This window comes from Acomys minous (genome assembly GCF_964271855.1).
Source record: "Acomys minous genome assembly, chromosome: 3".
Taxonomy (NCBI): domain Eukaryota; kingdom Metazoa; phylum Chordata; class Mammalia; order Rodentia; family Muridae; genus Acomys; species Acomys minous.
Window position 1 is genome coordinate 53,762,237 of NC_140485.1, and position 20,659 is coordinate 53,782,895.

At 53.7% G+C, this 20,659-nt stretch overlaps 1 protein-coding gene and 1 long non-coding RNA gene across 6 annotated transcripts; one reads left to right on the forward strand and one right to left on the reverse strand.

Annotated features, from left to right (window-relative positions):
• Positions 1 to 994: 994 nt before the first annotated feature.
• LOC311594719 lies at positions 995 to 6,662 on the forward strand. Of its 2 annotated transcripts, none has more exons than XR_014778197.1 (2): positions 995 to 1,172; positions 3,191 to 6,662. It is a non-coding gene; the product is annotated as an uncharacterized lncRNA (long non-coding RNA). The 2 variants fall into 2 exon arrangements; XR_014778198.1 differs by having other exon boundaries at positions 3,857 to 6,662.
• On the reverse strand, positions 6,554 to 20,183 carry CHST1 (carbohydrate sulfotransferase 1). 4 transcript variants are annotated; one of them, XM_084776635.1, is made up of 4 exons: positions 19,706 to 20,183; positions 18,970 to 19,094; positions 10,054 to 10,185; positions 6,554 to 8,750 (listed from the first exon to the last, which is right to left on the reverse strand). In XM_084776635.1, exon 4 carries the CDS (start codon positions 8,706 to 8,708, stop codon positions 7,473 to 7,475), a length of 1,236 nt encoding a protein of 411 aa, XP_084632761.1. In that variant the 5' UTR covers positions 8,709 to 8,750; positions 10,054 to 10,185; positions 18,970 to 19,094; positions 19,706 to 20,183; the 3' UTR covers positions 6,554 to 7,472. The 4 variants fall into 4 exon arrangements, with proteins under 4 accessions (XP_084632761.1, XP_084632760.1, XP_084632763.1 ...); XM_084776634.1 differs by lacking the exon at positions 18,970 to 19,094; XM_084776637.1 differs by lacking the exon at positions 10,054 to 10,185.
• Positions 20,184 to 20,659: the final 476 nt, after the last annotated feature.

Genomic DNA, 20,659 nt, shown 5'->3' on the forward strand with positions numbered 1-20,659 from the left:
TGGTAGTGATGGTGGTGGTGGTGATAATAGTGATGGTGGATGGTGGTAGTGATGGTGGTGGTGGTGATGGTGGTGGTGGTGATGGTGGTAATAGTGATGGTAGTGGCAGTGATGGTGATGGTGGTGGTGATGGTGGTGGTGGTGATGGTGGTAATAGTGATGGTAGTGGCAGTGATGGTGGATGGTGGCGGTAGTGGAGTGGGATGGGGGTGGGAGGGTGACAATTGACAATAGCTAGCACCAGCTGGGCACTCCTCACAGCCCAAGCTCTATTCTATGCAATTAAATACATCACCCAACCTTATGCCATCTTCTTAGTACCCTCTGAGGGCAGGTCTCATGATTATCTCTGTGCGGTGGAGGGCACAGAGGCTCAGAAGGGTTAAGTGGTTTCCCTTGAATCACACAGTAAGTAAATAGCAGAGACAAGACTGGAACTTAGAGCCAGGCTTTAGATCACAGTAGTCCCGAGAGAGGTAAGCCTCCAACTCAGCAGAGCCATGTTCCCATGGAGCCCTGGGAGCCCTGCCATGTCTTAGCAATTGTCTTGTGGCTGCCTTGGGAGGCAGGTTGCAGGATCCCAAGCCAGACAGCCCCTCAGCATAGGCATAGGCTCCTCTGTGACCACACAGTGGCTGCAGCTGGACTTACATGAATCCTGACCTTGGCTAATTGTGCATGAGGACTTGGCTCTGGCCAACCTGCTCTGCAGTCTTCAGGACATTGTTACTTATGAGCTTTCTCTCTCGGTGCAGGAAGGCTCTTCTCCCATATGTGCACTTTTCCAAGCAGGAAAGGCATTCTGGCCTAGACAAGTCCTTCCCCTGAGAGAGGTTTTCCTGCAGAGGGAATGGTCCAGGAAGGTGGGTCTGTTTTTGGGTCTTCCTCTTTAATTGTAGGAAGTGGGGTCCCCATTGGGCTCACCCAGAATCCCATGCAATATGTTTATGACTGGCAGGGAGACGGCCCAGGTGACCAGGAGGGAACACACAAACAGAGGAAGTGTGTGATGCGAGAAAATACAGGATGCTGGCAGTGTTAGCCCTACAGCGTGAGACCAGCCCTGAGTCTGGGGACAAGACCAGGAAGTGACTCCTGCATGCCTCAGGATCTCAGCTTTCTGAAACAACACACAGATGTGGGTTCCGGGCCAATCCTGCGTATGTGGCACTGTAAGTACCATTTCCTGGCTAGAAAGAGGGATCTCCTTGGTCAGCAGGAAACCACTGCCAGAGAAGGCTGACTAACAGGTGAGGGTGACTTATAGAGTGTAAATCCAGGCCATGTGGCACTCGCTGTTACTCAGAGTATCATCGAGGCGGGTGATGACATGACAAGGAAACTGGAACACTGGCGTTGGTGTGCCAACTAAGGATGCTGGGGAAGGATGTGGAACAAAGCTCAGCTCAGCCTCCTAGAACATGCCAGCATCCTCCTGGGAGGGCACAAGCTGTTCCGGTCTCTCAGATCCGTAGGAAGCTTTGCCTCCTCTGTGTGAAGGCCCCCAGACAGGCAAGCTTTTTTTTTTATCAGCTTGGGAGCACCTGTTTTATTCATTCTTGTACTCAGTCAACCAGTGTTTATTGGACACCTATTGTGCACTGGGTCCTGTTGTAAAAGGAGTGATTACAACTGTGGTAAACATTATAAAAGAGATGTACAAGGCACTATAAGGGCCTGTAATCAGAATATATAAGAGAGAGAAGCAGCTATATGAGGCCTGTGATCAAGACAAATAAACCGATCTTGGTAAAGTCAAGGAAATACTGATAATTAAGGTGGGACCGAAAGGATGAACAGACTCTAGAAGGATCAGGAACAGCAGCTCAGGCATGAGACACAGTCTGTATAGACTCAATCATGAAGCAGAGAGGAGTATGTGTCCATCAGATTTTACAGTGTAATAAGTTGTTCTGAAACGCAGTATCTTAAAACAACAGGCACGCGTTAAGTCCTCAGCATGGAGTCAGAAACCTGGCTAGACTCAGCCAGGCACCTCTCACTATCCAGACCAGACTATGAGTGATATTAACTAGGGCTCCTGAGTCCCCAGCCTGTGGCCTTAAGTTCCGTGGCAAGGAGCCCTAGGCCTTCGTTCCCACAGCAGAGGATGCAGCCTCACTCTTACCTCTGCAGTTACTCTCCTTCTGTTGACCAAATCAAGGTACCTGGCTAAGCCCAAAGTGGGTGTGAGCAGACGTAGCTCATGCCCGTGGGTACGGGGAGGAGTAAATGGAGTGCAGAACTCTTCTATGGGGTGCTCAGGCGCTGAAACAAATGTGGTGACTCTTAGAGAGCGCAGCCTGAGATGAGCTGGAGTGTGCGGGGCTGCTGAGAACAGTGTGACAGTCTGGCCTTATCCTAAAAACAAGCAGCTTTCTCATTTCAGTGTCATGGATTTGGGCATCCAAAACAAACAAACACCAAAACTCCTCTATTGCAGTGCTGGGGGTGTGGCTGAGATAGTGCTATGCTTGCCTAACAGGCATGAAGCCCTGGGTTCAATGCCCAACATCCCATAATACCACGTGTAGCAACATATGCCCATAATCCCACCACTCAAGAGGTAGAGGATCAGAAATCAACGTCATCCTTGGCCACCTATTGACTTTGAAGCCAGCCTGGACTACTTGAGATTCTAGGGGATGGGGAGGAGGGGTGAACTTCCTTGTGGGTTAGTTAAACATCGCTGGTGAAGTGTCAACGTTCGCAAGCTTGAGAAGATGAGGTCCAGCCCACATACACCTGGCACAGCCCATCCCAGCGTTAACACCCCAGGCCTCCCATCCACACTGTGGCACGGTGCTTCTCTCTCAGCTAGGAGCAGCCTTCTCTTTCTTCTTGAAAGGCCAGCTTCTCCCTAAGACCCAATCCAGGCACCACCACCCTAAAATGACCCTGACTTGTCTCATCCCCAAGAACAAGGGCAGAAAGAATGAGATCTTGAGACCAAAGGAAGAGCCTGAGGTCTTCATGGCAAACTTGAGACTTCTAAGACTTGAGTCAATATGGTGTCCGACTCTGCCTGTGGCTCGACCTATGGGTTACCTTTACTGCGGCCATGTCTACACCTGTTTGCCTTCATTAGGCAGTGTGTCTTAAAGAGTGCTCACACCCCCAGAGCCTGCTTGTAAAAGAGTCAAAACTGCACGAATGTATTGAATAAACTCAAAGCACTTTCTCTCACAAGCCCCAGGCAGCCTTGAATAAGCCTTCTGACATGGCGGAGCTTCCTCCCAGCTGAAGAAATTCCTGGTGTCTCCTAATTCCAATGGGAAGCCACTCACTGAAGAAAGGCCACTGGCTCATGTGGGTCAGAAGACAGCTGCATTGGGGCCTGGGGAGATGTCTAGGTTTAGAAAATGTTCGCTGTGCAAGCACAAGGACTTGAGTTCAAGTCTCAGAACACACATTTTAAAAAGCCAGACAAGATAGTGTGTGCTTGGAATCCCAGCCCTGGAGCTCACTGGCCAGACAGCCTAGCCTAGTCAGAGCTCGGGCCCCAGTGAGAGACCCTGTCTCAGAAAACAAGGTGGTAGCTCCCAAAGAACCTCTGGCTTCCACAAGCACACACGTGTATCCAAATGAACACATATGCACTAGCCTGCTTCCCAAGGGAATGGGTAATCTACCAGCGGTCCTGATGAAAGCCAGCCCTCTCTGGTATTACAGTGGCCAACCAGTGACTATAAATGATGTTGTGCCATGAAGTCAAATGACCTTGTAACTTCTTTCCCACAGCCTGGGTATAACTCCTATAAACCAGGAAGGCAGAGAAAAGCGCAGGCCCAGCCCTCCCAGCAGGCTTTTCCAGACCAGCTTCTTGGTACTGATCATATTGTCTCCTCTTCTACAGGAGAAACCTCAGTCCCAGGGAGAGCCACCCTGGATTCATCAGCCACTTTCACAGTGGCCACTCACATGCAAGACCCAGCCCTACCTTGCACCTAGCTATCTCCACATGATCGGGAACGGTAGGCAAAGGGCTCTAACTTCGGGACTGCATTCATGCAGGCAGAGGTGTGTCTACGTCTTCCTTTCCTGTTTTTGGTTGGTTGGTTGGTTTCTTTCCTTCATCTTGAGAAGCCATTAGACCATACAGCCAAGGACAATACCTTAGGAAGACGAAGTCTGGCAACAAAGTTAGAGCCAGAGCCCATGATACCTGGGCACGTGACCTAAGACACCATCTCAACCTTTCTGGTGAGTTAGAATGGAAGAAAACAGGCAAGCTTGTCACCTGCCACACCTTCAGTGGTTACCACTGAAAGGGAGGAGGAGAAGGGGAGCTGAAAAGGATATGGAGTGACTGAAACCTTGTGTAGTGTAACAATATGAAGTAGGACAGAGGCTGCCATCAAAAGAATGGCTCCGTTGGTAAACTGTTTTCCACACAAGCATACGGACCTGAGTTAAAAATCCCAAGACCCACATAACAAGCCAGGTATAGTTTGACATGCATCTGTAAGGTCAGGTGTAGTCTGATGTGTGTGTGCACCTGTAACCCTAGGTATGGTCAGACATGCACCTGTAAGCCCAGGTGTATTCTGATGTGCACCTGTAAGCCCAGGTGTATTCTGATGTGCACCTGTAAGCCCAGGTGTATTCTGATGTGCACCTGTAAGCCCAGGTGTAGTCTGATGTGCACCTGTAACCCTAGGTATAGTCAGACATGCACCTGTTGCCCCAGGTGTATTCTGATGTGCACATGTAACCCCAGTGCTGTGGGTGGAGGAAAAGGGAGGATTGGTGTGGCTTGCTGGCTGCCAGCCACAAGCTCCTAGTTCAGGAAGAAACCCTGCCTCAAAGAGATAAGGTAGAGTGACAGAAAACATCTAACATCTTCCTCTGGTCACCTTGCACACATGCACACAAGTACACAACCCACACACAAAAATAATAACATAATTAAGATAGCCTAGACACCATAGAAAACAGAGCAGATCCTAAAAGAATTGCCAGAGAATCCAGCAAGCACATTTCTGAGTATACTCTCTGCTCATAGCATTATCCACAGCAGTTGAAACATGGATGTGACCCAAGGCTCACTGCAGGATTAACAGATAAACAAAATGCGGGATACGTCAGCTTTAAAAAGGAAGGATAGGTGATGTATTGTGCAAGGTGATGAACCTTAAAGACATTATGCTCAGGGAAATAAGCCAGTCATCAAAAGACAAATGCTGCATGGTTCCATTTACATGCCATACTCACAGTGTTCAGAAGCACACAGACGCAAGTGAGATAGTTGCCAAGGGCTGTGGGAGAGATAGGACTGGGCTGTTTTGAAGGAACAGACTTTGAGTTTTACAAGATGGAAAGTTATGGAGGAGGGTGGTGGCAATGCTTGCATACTATAGAAGCATTTAATGAGATGTGCACTTAAAAACAGTGAAGATGGAGGCTGGAGAGATGGCTCGCGGTTAAAAAAAACACCGGCTGCTCTTCCAGAGGACCAAGGGTTGATCCCCAGCATTCACATGGAGGCTCACAGCCAAACATAACTCCAGCCCCAGGCGATCCAACAGCCTCTTGTCTTCCACAGGTACCAAGCACAGACATACATGCAGCCAAAACCCCATACACATGAAATAGTGGTGATGGTGGTAATGACCGGAGCTCAAGGTTTCAGGTTTTACGGTAAATTTTCTGTTGTGTAGTTAGGAGCTTAGAGATGGCAGCCTTGGGGAATCATGGTCGGCTGGGAGAAGGGGCTCACTCCGGGGCTACCTAAGAAGATGGCCCAGTTTCTTCTTGGTTCTTAAATCATGGTAAAACATACCATTTTCATCTTTTAGTAAATCCCATGTTATATATGTTTCTTGGGGTGAGGACTGGGGGAGCTTCTTAGAAGAGCCTGCTAGGCTGCCAGGGAAAGATGGGGCCTGAGTGCAGCAGATACCGCACTGGTGTATGCACCAGGGCACCCGGAGGGCTCCTAAGCCACTGAACTGTTTCCAAGCAGGTTGATAAGCATCCCCTGCCCTGAGCCCCCCTCCCTGCACATGGGCTGTCCCTTCTCCCCAGCCTCCCTGGCTCTAGACCCTCTAACTAAAGGAGGAAGCAACCTCTGGTGCAGGACAGGGGGCTCCAGACTGGATTCTTATCTCAGGCCACTCTGAATCCCAAAACCATGGCTCTTGTTAAATACTCTGAGCACACTGGCCAGAAGGTACCACCTATGTCAGCTGATAAGAAGGGAACAAAATTGAAAGCCCCAAGCAAGCATGGAGGGTGGCAAGAGATCTGAAAGGCGGGAGCTAGAAGGAACGGAAAGGGAGAGTTGGAGGCTCATGGGTGAACTGGGAGGGGAAACTTGGGGATCATATCAAGATAGATCACGTGTATGTATGCAATCATCAATCATCGAATAATTTTAAAAGATATTCTATGATTTTTTTAAAAAAATAAAGTAGTTCCAAAATGCAGGCTTGTCATTTAATTCCGACTCCTCCTTCTTCATCTTGTCTCCAGAGCCAGGAATATCCAGAGCCCATTGCTTACCATTCAGAAGGTCCCACCCCCTCCCCCCCACACACACCAATCACACTCAGACAGTACTGCACATTTTTATTTACAGAAAACACAAATAAAGCATTTCAATCTTCATTTAGCAAACTGATCCACATTTTTTGTCTTTTTTTTTTTTTTTTTTTTTTTTTTTGGCACAAAGAAATATCACAGAGGGACCCCGAGGATCAATCAGAGAACCTCTAAGATTCATTAGCCATCACTGATCCAGGGGTAGCCACAAGACTCAGACAGACAAGCTCACCACAAACCAATCAGAAAGAAAGTAGTCCCAGTTCACCTCACAGTAAAACCCTGCTCACCACCAGGCAAGGGTGGGCAGGAGGGACAGGTGCCCTGCTCCAGGAGGGGGGGTGCGGCGAAGCTGGGGCAGGAAGCAGGGATGGGGGAGGGAATGGACCCTTTTCCAAAACGGGGAGAGGTGGTCCCTTTGTGTTCATCCACTTACCTTGAGAAGACGGGTGTAAAAACTAGAAGATGTGTGCTGGAGCCTCTCCTCGTGTGCCTGTGTGCACCTGTGAATGTGTGAGTGGGCGCCTGTAAACATTATCCCCATCCACATCGAGACCAAACATTCTTGTGTCTGAACGGGGTAGGGGGGGGGCATAACCCCACACCACATGCCCTCTGCCCCAGTGATTCCCCTCCAGAGACATAGTGCAAATTTCAGGGGCAAAAGGGGGCAGGAGGAAGGGGGAGGGGGCAAGGACAAGGAGGACACATTGATGGTGTGGGACAGGAGAAAGGGAGCGGGGAGCGGGCAGGGGGTGGAAAGGACACACAGACAGTGTGGGGGCGGGAGGAGATTGGGTAGTGGGTGAAAAAGACACACAGAGTGGGGGAGGGAAGAGGAAGATAAGGCAACAGTTAAAAACCAGCCCATGGAAGGTCCATGTCAACAAAACCAACGCCACCTGCCTCCCACCCCCATCACGCCCAGGTCACAAGAATGGGCGAAAGTCGCGCTCCTCCACCAGGCTGATGGCGGGGTTCTTCAGCTCCTCCTCCGAATTGGCCATCTTGTAGCCCAGCTGAGCCAGTACCTGCTGGCAGGCATTCTGGGCAAAGGCCACGATGTCATAGGAGAGACGGAAGCGCCACTTCTCAGCGGTGGCTGCAGAGTTGCGCACAGTCCCGTATTTGTGCTTGCCCAAAGTGGGGTCGCCCCGCGTATTGTTCTGGATCCAGCGCGCCACATGACCGTCCAGGGGGATGCCCAGAAATTCGTAGATCTCCTCTGTCTTCTTCATCGGGTTTCTGGCCAGGTCCTCATAACGTACCAGCATGTACTTCCCCTTGAGCCAGGAGGGCCGCATGAGGCCGGTGGACACGGAGCTGGAGAAATCCTCACACACCGTGGTCAGCTGCGTAACATCTAGGTTGTAGGGCTTCCTCCCTGTGCCGTACCAAAGCCGCCAGAGTCGGTAGGTGTCCCGGAAGGTCTCGCTCCGGGAAGCCAAGATGCCACGAGGGTCTCGCACCAGCTGGATGACCTTGAGGTTCAACCTTGGGTCTTCCACCAGGGCCCGCAAGTCATTCACCTCAGGTACCCGCACAGTCTTGATGGCCACGTGGCTGCGCTCGCGACAAGCCTCGGCCGCCAAGGTCAGGTTCAGCAGACCGCACTTGCGCACACAGTCTCCCTCCTCCAGGATCAGGTCAGGGGACCCTGGAGGGTCGCATACTGGACGAGAGCAAAGGACCCTGCTGGCCCCTCGGCGGAAGACTCTGTCGGTGGTGTGGTTGACTGGAGGTGGCTTGATGTAATTCTCCAGAAAGTAGAGATCACAGTCATAAAGGCTCCTCAGCAGGTCCCGGCTGGCGCCTAGCATGACCCTGCGGTCTGCGGGGCTCTTGCCCTGGGTGAAGCGGGGGATGAGTGTGTTCTGGACGTGGTAGAGAGGCTCAAACAGGTAGAAGACGTCCATGTGCTGGTTGAAGAGCTGGCCCACGAAGGATGAGCCACTGCGAGTGGTGGCCAGGATGAGGACGTGTGTCTTCCTCGAGAGGTTATAGGAGAAGGTGGGGCCCTCCTCACACGGCCGCTCGGCCAGCCCAGTCTCTGTCAGCCCAGGGCAAGTGTGGAAGGATTTGGCAGTGAATGTGCGGATGGCTGTGTACTGGATGGCAATGGAGGCCAGGGCAAGGAGGAGGACAGCCTTCCAGGAACATTGCATGGCTGGGCACCGTCATGGGGCTGCTGCTCCAAGGCACAGGGTCTACAGACAGAGGACAGCCAAGGGTTGGGTTAGTGCTTCACCCAGCCAAGAGCCACCATGGGATCCAGGAGAAAAGCCCAGGCGCTGCCCAGTGCTCATTTATCCCCCAGGACCTACAAAGCCTGCACAGGACTGTCATTTCCTTGGTGTCTCCAGGGAACTTTAGAGAGCCAAAAAGACAGAGGGCTAAGTGAATTGTGGTTGCAGAGGACCTGCTACAGAGAGCTCTAGTTTCCCTAGCCCAGCCTACTTACTGTGTCAATGCCTAACTCCCCCGACTTTCTAGAGGGGGGCTATTGTCACATCCTGACACTGCCCGTGACCCCTGTCAGCATCTTCTAATTACATAGGCTGATACCTAGCATCCTAGATTATGGCTTTTCCCTCATCCTCTTCCTACCCTTAGAGGAAGGAGACACACCAAATTCCCTCCAAACACAAGTCCTGGAGAGCGGGGACCCCTGTGGCCCATGAATTCTGAGTTGACAGCAGAAGCCAGCTGAGCCAGGAACTGCCCACATTGGGCCATGGCCTTTCTACCTTGCAAATGAGGGGGCCCAGCAACCTCCAGATGAGGACCTCTATGCACCTGCAGTGTTATAAGCCAACTGGCCTGGACCAAGGGCAGGTCCCAGAGGCTGCTGGGAACACTTATCTCCACCCAGGACTCAGGGCTTGTTTCTGGCTGTGAGGCAGTGGTGTTCACTGCCCAGAGAAACAGTCTCTGGCTTTTCCAAGATACTCCTCCATCTCTTTGGTCCATAAAAGGGAGGAGAGGGAGGGGCCACAGGAAAATAGAGGGAAGCCTATGCCACCAGCTCACAGCACGCCCACAAGCTTCTTGCAAGGTGGCCCAAGGGATGCTGCCTCAGCTGCCAGGTCCTGAGAGATGCCAGGGCTGCCGGCAGACCCAGTGCCAAGGAGCTCAACACTTACCAGAGGAGGACTGCTGCACAGTGGAGACTGCTGCCAGTGGCTCACATCTAGTCTAGCCAGGCAGTCCAGTGGTCTGCGCCTCAGCCCTGTGACTGTGATGACAGTGGGCCCCCGGGCCACGAAACATGACTCTTTTTGCCTGCTCCCCGAATTGACTGCTGACTCATTGCTCCAGCTGATCGAATGCCGCCCCTGAGCCACAACACCACAACTTTCAAGCTGCAATCTCTATCAACCACCCCTGCCCGCCCCTAACAAGCCCACTCCAGGGCTCCTGTGCGTAGGAGCTGGCCAGCATGCATGCCCACATGTAAGGTGGCAAGTTCAGATAGGTTCTGTATTAGAGATGAATGGAAGCAATCCTGACCTTATAGAACGCAACTGATCCTGGGATACAGGCAGACCATGCCAGGCCTTCAGGGCAAGAAGGTAGTAGTTCCAAAGGGACAGCTGGGCCAGGGGTCTTCTTCCAACCATGTGCAGCACACACAGCAGCTACCTGAAAGCCAGAGGCACATTTTACCAAGCCCCCGTAAGGCAGCGAATCCAGGACTTTAGTTAACTTTAGTTAACGTTCACACAGGGCTAAGGCAAGGGAACAGATTCAGTCTGTAAGCAGAGAGGTATCCCACGCAACACAGGCAGCAGTGCCTGCTGAGGCCTGTGACCTGCTTTAACTCAGTCTGGAAGCTGTATGCTTTCTCTCCGAGACACAGCTGTGTCCCTCATCCTTAAGCACACTTGGCCTTCAAACACTGCACCAGGTTCTATCCCGGCCCACCCACGAATCAGCACAGGAGGGACTAGAAGGGGGTAAGTTGATGGGTTCTGAGACTCAGAATGCGTGTTCTCCATGTTGCCATCGGGTCTGTTTATTGGTTGGCTCATGGCTTGTGGCTAAACTCATATCCTTTGTGTACTCATAACCCTCCCAGCATCTGCTGTGTGTCCTGACTCCCCTAGGGGACAGGTAAGTGTACCTTAATCTCCCAAGCAAACAGGGTTGCCATTTTGGGTACCCTGTCATTCCCAACAAACAGCTCTGGTATGACAGGAGTCCACTCCCACCACTCTAAGGCTCACGAGTGGGAAAGAGCAAGGACTTGCATCGGAGTCAAGCTGGTGCTCTAACCCTTCACCATTGGCTCGATGACCGGGAGGGGGGAGGGGCAGGGAAGCAGAGCTCCAGGCTCTACTTTGCTGGGGGCGGGGGGGGGGGGGGGGGGGGAGAAGCACAGCACAGGTCCTGGGCCAAACACAGCTATGCCTACTGAGGTGTGGAATCTGAAAGTCCTACTGAAAACGTGAAACACCATACCATGTGTCACCAACAGGTATTAAGAGAGGAAGCCTTACCGTCCAGATTCTTGGGACCCTCTCAATGGGATCCAAGTCACCATCTGGACCACAGCCATCCTAGTCTCTGTGGCAGAGGACTCTGCCCCATGGAGCAGAAGGCAGGGGGTAGTGGTCCAAGGACCTTAATCCCAGGTCCTTGCCAAGTGCCTCAGGGAATACCAGCCTCCTTCTTTCCATTGTGACGGCCTTAAACAACTTATCTGTGTTTCTTCATAGGCATCTATCTACCAGTGGTCCAGATCAACATGATGATGACATGATACAAAAGAAAGCCAGCACGCCCAGTCTCCCTGAGTGAGTGTCTCACCCCTCAGGCACCCACACTGTCCCCACCTCCACCTCAAGGCTATGAGGTCACCACCTCATGACTCATTTGGCAGAAAAAGAAGCTGGTGCTTCTCGGATTACAACAGCTTTTCCAAGTTCATGGCCCCCAGGTAGAGCCAAATCCCACTTTCAGGCAACGTGCTCTGAAAGTCTCGCTCAAATCCACTTGTCGCATCTGCTCCCGTCACAGCTCTATGTCACTCCCCTTGGTTTGCATCGACAGGTTGGCCTTTGGCCTTGGCCTTTGGCACTCCCACCCTGTCTGTAACTCTCCAGCTCCAAAGACAGAACACACACCGCGTTTTCTTCAGAGGAGAGCCTTGCATCTTGCCCAGGAGAGGACGGATGATTTAAGCTCTCTCGGCCCCACCCCCGCCCTCCATTTCCCTTCCCACCCGACTTGGAGAAACTCTGATGCTAGGTCTAAGAGCCGGGGCTTCACTCGGAGCCATAGCTCCCCAAGGTGAAGAGACTCCTCATCTTAAGGTACAGCGTGGGCACCGTGAACACAAGCCTGAGGCCTGGCTGAGGGCTGTGTGCCTGCCTTCTGGGAGGGCACAGCCAGAGCATGAGAACAGGAAGGAGGACGGTAGAGCCCCCCTGAAAGTGCTCGGCTCTCCTGCCAGCCTGGCACAGCCAAGCCCAGAGCTGGCCAAGGGTCCTTGGTATGCTGAAGGCATCTGCCCTGGAAACCAAACCAAAGGCCCTGGGGCCAGGTCCTGTTGTTCCCAGGCATGCCTTGGCCTCTGCAAGAGATTTCTCAATGCCCTGCTCCTTCAAGCCAGACTTGGGGACTCATATCCCTTCCTGGGTTTCCAGTATGGACCCCCCTCGTTGGTGGCTCAAATCTTGCGCACAGGAGCCCAGCCACCATCTTGTCAGAAGCCAGAGAGCCTGGTGACCAGACAGGAGACAGCTCAGACTGCAGTGCTGCAGTCAGGCTGGGGATGGAGAATGATTCACAGGGAAGCTCTCCTTTGCAGCTCAGGGGTCAAGCCTGGCAGTCAGAGGGCACACCAGTGGCCAAGCACCAGCTGGGTCTTGAACTTCCCTTTCCCCATCTGTAAAGGTGGCCTAAGCAGAGCACTGGTTGTAACCGACTTGAAGCATTTATTCATGCCCAACATTAGGACAAGACTCTGCCTTGTGTTTGACAAGTGGCATCTGGCACAAGCACCATGGATCCTCCCAGCTCAACTGTTTGCCTGCTGGGAGCCTCATCTAGAGTTCTGAATTTTTTTTTGTCTTAGAAAACTACCTCAAAACTAGTTACCTGTACCCCTAGAGTCTGCTCTAACAGAGGGAAACCTCTGTAGGGCTTTGCTCACCACTCCTTCTTCCCCCAACCTCTTGTCTTGCCAGAATTTTCTGTGCTAGGCTGATTTGATGGTACTCCCTGTTTCCCTCTAGTGGCCAGAACTGGTAGTACAGCCTCCAAACTCTGTGGTTTTGTTGTGTTCAGTCGGTCCTAATGAGAAGCCAAAAGGGGCAGTGGTACTGCTGATTGGAGAGAAGTGTGATGATGGCATCTCCATCCGGGTTCTGGCTTCTGATCCATGGAGATCCTCTTCCTCGGCTGCACACCAAGAGGCAAGCAACACTAGGTAGTCTGGTTTTACCCCTGGCCTTCACCCCTGCCCAGCCCTTACACTGCCCAGGCTGGAGAAGCAGTGTTGAGCAGAACACCACTAGCAGGAGTGTCCTGAAGCTTCTGCCTGTGCCCAGATGAGTGACACTGGGCCGTGCTCCATACCTCTTTCTACTGGGGTTTTCCTCAGGTCCAGTAACAAGGAAGGACCCACCCATGCTCAGGGCCAGTCGAGGCCACATTCACAAGCAGACAGCGGGAACCCGCTACGGACTGTGGGAAAACTCAAGTCACTCTATAGAAGAAATCAGTGCTCGGTGTCTCTGCCAACCATCAGCCCCTGCCCCAGGCCTGATTCTCCATCTGAGACTATGCCCAGAGGCTCTAGGACCCAAGTCCCCCCCACCCAACTCCCCATGGGGATCTTGGCAAACCTTCCCTGACCCACAGGCTCCCAGAAAATGCTACCTGTGCCCAGTTTTACACACACGGTTTGGAAGTGCTGGGAGCTCCCCATACAAGAGCTGGAGAGCTGTCTAAGGACAGGGCTGGTAACTGAAAATCATTCCTGACACCTCGCCCCAGCATGGGGCTTCCTTCTTTGCCTGGTGACACTGCCTACCAGCCTTCCTCCTCCCCAACTTTCAACACACCTGGCCAAGATGTCCCTGTCCTGGTATCAATTGCTGCTCCAGTGGAGATGGGGGTGGGGGGTGGGGAACTTAGCCGGAAAGGCCCTGGTTTCCTCCCCACCCCACCCCCAGCATAGCCACACCAGGCCAGTAGGAATAGTACTGGATCCCAGCGTCATCTGGGCTTCACTCACCCTCCCAACTTCAAGGATGAGAAAATATCATCAGGGGGCCGAGCACCCGCAGCTGTTGCCCTGCTGGCAGCTGTTGGGGGTGGGGGAACCTCCTGTTTCTACATCCTTAGATTCCCCATCTCCAGCCACCTGCATGAGGCCCACCTGCTCCGTGTGCACAAGAGATGAGGTTTGGGAGAGTGAGAGAGGATGGGGCACCAAGGCTCCCCTGAGTCTTAGGTGGGACTTAGCCAACCCAAAGAGATGACTATGAACCCAGAAAGGGGTGCTCTCCCAGATGAGGAGCAGAAGGGCTCAAACAAGTGGGAAGGGAGTTGTCAACAACAACAACAACAACAACAACAACAACAACAACAACAACACAGCTAGTCTACAGTGAGGCCAGGGTACCCATTCAACTGCAATGACCCAAACCCTGGTTGCAACCACTGAGCTTAAGGCCCAGGCCACACCCTAAGAACACCAGTCAGCACCAGGATACCAAAGGGCAGATGCAGGGAGCACCACAACCAAGGAGGCCACCCCAAATGGGCTCGTGATAATCAATGACCTCATTGTCCACCCTTAATCCAGCACCTACTGATATGGTGTCACCTGACACCAGGGACAGGGTGTGCCTAAGAGGGTTCCCTGGCACATGAGTGCACCTGGCTATCTCACTGCCTCCCGGGGTTCACCCTGCCCTGATGAATGACAAGAAGAAGGATGATCACAAGTGGATGTGGCTCTGTTGCCTTCTGCACCCCAACTTGAGGCTCTGGGGAAGTTAAGACCTAGAAGCTATGACGCAGGAAGGTAACAGTACCCTTAGCTAGAGAACATCGAAGAACGGCTTTATGACTTCTAGGCCTATAACTTGGTGGACTGAGTGCAGGGCATAGATAGGCTCGGGGCCCGGAGACCCAACCTTTCTCTCTACACCTAGACCCTGCCATGGAAGCAGGTACCAAGGACGTGCCTGTGTGTCTCATTTGCCACCTCTCCCAGATAACAGAATTAGGGAGCATCACACTCTACCCATGCTCATGACATGTAGAATGGGCATCATCTCTGGCCACTATGAGGACAGGCCTCCAGAGCAAGGTTTAAACACAGCTGGTCCCCTAGAGTTTGGAGCCATGCTGCCATGCATCATCGTAGGAAACCTTCTGCAAGCTCAGGGTGGAGACACCGCTGTGCCTGCTTCACAGGTAAGACTCAAAAGGGTTATATAATGGGGCCAGAGAGACAATTCATCAGGTAAAAGTGACTATCGCCAAGCCTGATGTTCACAGTAGAAGGAGAACCGCCCACAAGTTCTTCTTTGACCCCCTCACAGGTGCTGCAGCATACGTACAGCCACATATGCACACACAGGATAAAAACCGAGAATGTGGCATCCTTTCTTAAAGAAAGGACATTTAGGTGGACGGGTCACACAACTCAGATGTAGTAGAGTGGTGTGGGAGGTTCCCCAGGCTCTGTCTGAGCTTGCCTGTAAGCACCCATACCCCCCCTTTCCTTTCCCTCTGGCCTCCTGTAATTTCTGGACCTCCCACTTAGTTTTCCTGATCCTGCTAATCTATAGTGCATGCTGGAGCAACGCAGGAGGGTGGAAGCCAGACCTGCGGTCTCAGGCAGCCTGACCCTCTCTAAGCCTGGCACACAGGAAGAGAAGGCCATAGTTGGTTCACAGGACTCAAGTACACTGAGTTCTCAGCACAGGCATGGCTCTGCAGCCATCACTCAATTAGTGCTGTCTTCAGAATGTCGGCAACACAGACCTGTCATTTTCTACACCCTGCAGAATCCCTGAAGGAGAGCTCCAGGCATCCCCTCCCTCAGTGTCCCGAGCTGGGGACACCTGCATGCTCAAAACTCCCAAACAACTCACTGGCACCCCCCTCCCAGAGACCCCAGAGAGAAGCAAGGCCACGCTACCAGCCGTCCGCAGCTCACAGCCTTCCAGCTCTAATCAAGGAACAAACACAAAGAGAATCTCTAAACATTTAGAAAACTCGGGAACCTTGTGCCCCCACACGGCACCATGGGGATTTATAAAGAACAAATCACGCCTGACAAACTTGATAGCTTTCCTGATAGAATTACAAGACTGGTAGATAAAGGAAACGCAGGCAGGGTAATATATCTTGATTTTTAGCAAAACATTTGATACAGCGCCTCAAGTAATCTTACAAAATTAATTCAAACAGACTTGGCCCTCGGCTCTTGTCATGGGCCTAAAGGCAGGAGGGGGCATATCCCAAGAGTCCTGAGTGGGAAGGGGCAAGGCCATGGGCAAGGGCTGGAAGGCAAAGGGTCTGGGAGTTGGGGGCAGGGCTATCCAGCCCATGCCAGGCCACGTCTTATCTAACATCTTCATTAATGATCCTGAGAGAGGGAGTAAACAGTCCGTTAATGAAATTTGCAGAGGATATTAAATTGTAAGGTGTTGTGAACACCAATGAGGACAGCAAAGTGGTCCAGAGAGACCAAAGACAAGACCCGGAGAGCTGGCAGGGACAGGGGTGGGAGTGGAAGACAGTTGCCAAGCTTCTTGGAGAGCTAAGGGGAAAGAGGGCACCACCACCACCACCACCATCACCACCACCGGTTGTTGTGTAGTCGGGAAAGGTCACAGTTAGCTTGGGCTCTGGCCTGTCTGAGCAGGCAAACCCCAGCAATCTTATTCTTGGCATCGGTGAAATAGAAGAGCCAGCAGATAGCTCCCTTGCAGCTAACATAGCTGGTAGAGGTGGGTGGAGGGAGTTTAGGGAACTTGGGGTGGAATTCCACCTTATAAGAGGGGGTCCATGCAAGCCATGGGGGTGCTGTAATGAGAAGAGGTCTAGGGAGGAGACTCTGCTTGTGTACCACTCTTCCTAGACCACGCTCCCTGATACTGCTGGGGCTGGCGCTGTTGGAATAAACCTCTCCCTGCCCCCACCAACTGGGCAATGGAGGCTCCAGCTGAGGGACTGTGCTCCCAGAGGGAGTCCTGATTCTCACAAGCAGATGGACCAACCTCCCCAGGATCTAGGGTGGGAGCTGAGCCCTTCTCTGTGCTATAGAACCCCTTTCTATCTTACCTCTTCTGTCCTAGCCCCAAGGAGCTCAGCAACCAAGCCTCCCCCCAGGATGCTGAGGCAAAACCATGCGGCCTTGGAGGATTCCTTCTCACGAGGTTCCTAGGCAGGTAGAGTCTCAAATAAGGGCCAGGCTACAGAATAGCAGGCTGAACAATCCTAAATAAATCTCTATGGGAGGAAACGAGTGGGCAACTCCCAGCAGGGATGCCAGGGCTTCAGAGGACCACTCTTCCCAAGCAGGCCAGCCCAGGCAGATGCCATATTACCAGCTGGAACATGGGAAGGAGCCAGGTGAACCCCTCCCCATGGGATGAATAACCAAGATGCTCTCCCAACACACGCTGTGGTGCTGTTGTGTGTTCCTCATTAGCGAACCTCACCTTTAGTGGGGATTCTTGTGGCCCTCAGTTTAGAGAGAAAGACACTGAGGCATTGAGAGGTCCCTACCTAGGAGATCTATGGAGATGCTGGTTGCTGCCTGTAAGCGGCCCCTAAGGGAGAACCCTTGTGTGCAGATGGACAGAAGCAACCTCTCCCCTGGAGGCCAGTGCCTTCCTTGCCCATCTATCTTTCCAACCCAAAGGGAGTTGGCCCAGCCCCACCACACTTGTAGAGCCTGATTTTACTATATGTTTCCCTTCCTTTCCCCCCTGCCCCCTCACCCCTAGTGCCTGCTACACAGAGTCCTCTGAACAAGTCTGTTTCCATGGAAACCATACAGTGACTCAGGGCTTCGGGACCTTCTCTGAACCAGATCATGACTATCAAACGCTCCCTCCGCACACCAATTCAGACTCCCAGTGTGCAAGGATGGGGCACAGCAGAAGGACAAGAGGGACCTGGGGGTAGGGTGGGGGCACAAACCAGGTGTCACTGAGACCCTGACACCCAGGGCTCCTGCAGACTCAGTGGAACAAAGATATACCCCTCCTTCAGTGCAGCCTGACTTATTTCCCTGTGCTAGCACCTTCAATGCAACCCTCCCTTTGGAGCCAGGGCCCTTGGGAAAGAGCACAAAGAATCTGTAACCTTCTCTGAACCAGAACCTGCACTGAGCAGAAATGACACGGGGCCAGGGTGGGGGGAGGCAAGCTAACTTAGGTTATTCAAAAGGAAAACATCAACCCCCAAAGCTTCACAACTTCTCAGCAAAGAGGAAAATTTGGAGTTGGGGGAGGGGGGGAATCTGATTTGAGATGAGGAAGCAAGGTGTTAAGGGAAGGGGAAGGATGGACTGTTATCCCAAAGCCCCAGCAGTACTGGGAGGCTCATCAGCAATGGCTTCCATTAACTTAAACACCTTTTCTCTCCCCCACAGACACTGTGACCTGGGCTGGTCATGAGCAATTCATCCCCCCCCCCCCCAAGATCAGGGACAGCAGCAAGCCATGAAAGGTTGCAATGCCAGGCTCCTGGGGGGGGGGGGAAGGGTGTAAGACCCAAGGGCATATCCACCCCCCTTCTTACCCTAGCAGCTCCTTAAAGACCCAAGAGGGCGGGGAATAGAATAGGTTGGGAGCTTGATATCTCCCTGGTGAATCCAGCCTGTGAGTCATGACGACAGAAGCACTTTGAAAAAGAAATAGGGTCATCATGATGCCCAGAAGTGTGGTGGCTACTGGGGACTGGAGCCTGGGAACTGCCTGCCAGGTAAGGTCTCTTTGTGAGCAGCCAAGCCCCACTTAAAGGGCTGAGGAAGCAGGGAAAGTATCTCCCTGGTCTATTAGGCCCTATTTGCCTCTTCCACCTACTGGTATCTTTGGCTTTCCGAAGCAGCTCCCTGCCCAGCCAGGATGCCTGCCTGGGATGCAGGGCCAACATCCTAGGTCCCTTCTGGCCCTAGGTTCCAGAAGATACTGGGTTGAGTTCCTGTCCCCAAGTGGACATGCACATCCGCTGTCCCAGGCTTAACCTCTCAGCGATCAGCTATAGCATCCCTTGGCACCTAAACCCCGAAAGCCTGGATGTCCAGGAGCCTTTTGCTTAAAACAGTTAAGTTCATCGAATGTACGAATGTAATCCTGAGAAAAGTCAGGCCTGGAGTAGGGAGAGGCGACATGGTAAGACACCTGAAATCAGACCAAGGCGCCACCCTAGCCGACTGTGAGGTCTTACCTTCCTTCCTCAAATGGCTTGGCCTTTAAACCCATGGATTGCAGCTAGGGTCGCTGTCGATTGTTACTGTAAAGTCAAACACTGTGTCCCTCCCTGGAGCCTGAGAGGAGCTGGCCATTCTCTTCCTATTCAGAGAGAAGCTAGGGTTGTTTTGGCTTCGCTGGGGGCGGAGGGGGCGGGGGCTCTGCACCGCCAGGCGGCCCAAGCCTCCTAAGGGCTCAGCCCATCACAGCATAGTGGGAGCCAATACAGGACCGAGGCTAGACGCAAGAAGCTGGGACAGCGCTTTGCCTCAGGGTGGAAGCCTGGTTTGGAAAGTTAGCGACACTGGAACCTCAGGGTCTCTGGTAGCCTCCGCCGCTCCGAGTCTAGCAGGCTGTGAGATGGTGAACCCGAAGCCGACATCCGAGCGCGTTCCGCAGCAGAAAGCGAGCCCCCGCCGCCACCGCCCGGACCAAGCTCATCCCAAGTTTCCTGCCCTCTCCAGATGGGTCGAGGAGGGCTGGGGCGATCGACGCTGCTCCCCGTTACCAGCCCAGCCAGTCCCTCCAAGCGCCCAGCACTCTGAGGTCCGTTCCGCTTCCCCCCGACCCCCCCTCCCCGCCACCGCCTCCGCACACTGCCGGGAGACACCGGTCCCGAGTTAGGGGCGTCTCCCGCCGCGCCCGCGCCCCTCCCGCCGCTGCGGTGCAGTCCGCTCCCGCCTACCCCGGGGCCCGCGGGGCCGGGCCAATACCTGGTGGCGGGCGCGCCGGGAGCCGCTGCAGCGCCCAGCGCCAGCTCCATCCTCGGTCTGGAGTCAGGTTCGCCGGGGACCCATGGGTGGCGGTGGAGACGGCATCCTCCTCCTCCCGCGCCCTCCTCCTCGGCCTCCCTCCTCCCGAGCCTCTTCCTCCGCCTCCGCGCGTCCCTCACGGGCCCCTCTCCATGGCTCGGGGGCGCTAGCCCGGGGTGGTTCCCGCAGCACAGAGCCTTCTCCTAAACAGAAAGAGCGCGCGATCCTGGGCCAGAGGGGCGCAGGGCCAAGGACCAGAACCCCCAAGCACTGCAGCCCCAGGCTCCGGAGGACAGCAGCAGCCGTGGAGGCCGGAGACTCAAGAAGCACCCTCCTCGCGTCCCCGAGCCGAAAGCGGCGACGGCTGCTTCAGCGCGGAGCTAACGGGTAGCGGGAGCTGCGGTCCCGGCTCCACCCCCAGCGCCGCCCGCTCGGCCCCGTCAGCGCGCGCCCTCCCGCCCCCCGGCAGTCCAGGCCTGGAGGGCCGGGACACCCTCTCCAGCAGGGCTCCTGGGCCAACCCACCGGCGGGCCTGGAACAGCCCCGCCCACCCCTGAGTTGAGGAGGCCAAGAGGCAGAAGCACCGGTACCTGTAGGCCTGCCTTCTCTCTCCGCACCCCCACTAGCGAAGGCAGGGCTCTATCTATGCAGCCAAATGCTCTGGATACCCAAGTCTGACTACAGCCTCAACCTGACCCTCGGTCCCAATCGCTTTCCTTCCCCCAGCCAGGGCAGCGAGAGACTCGCGAACCCAGAACTGGAGTGGTATTCTACTACATGCCCCTGCTCCCTTCACCTCCAACTAGAGAGATGTTTCACTTGCCCCAGATCCTCTCATGCCTTTTCACAGGGGCTGGGTAGGCAGAGGTGGTGGTTTTGTCAGACAGTAGAATTCCTTTGCTGGAGGAAGCCTTC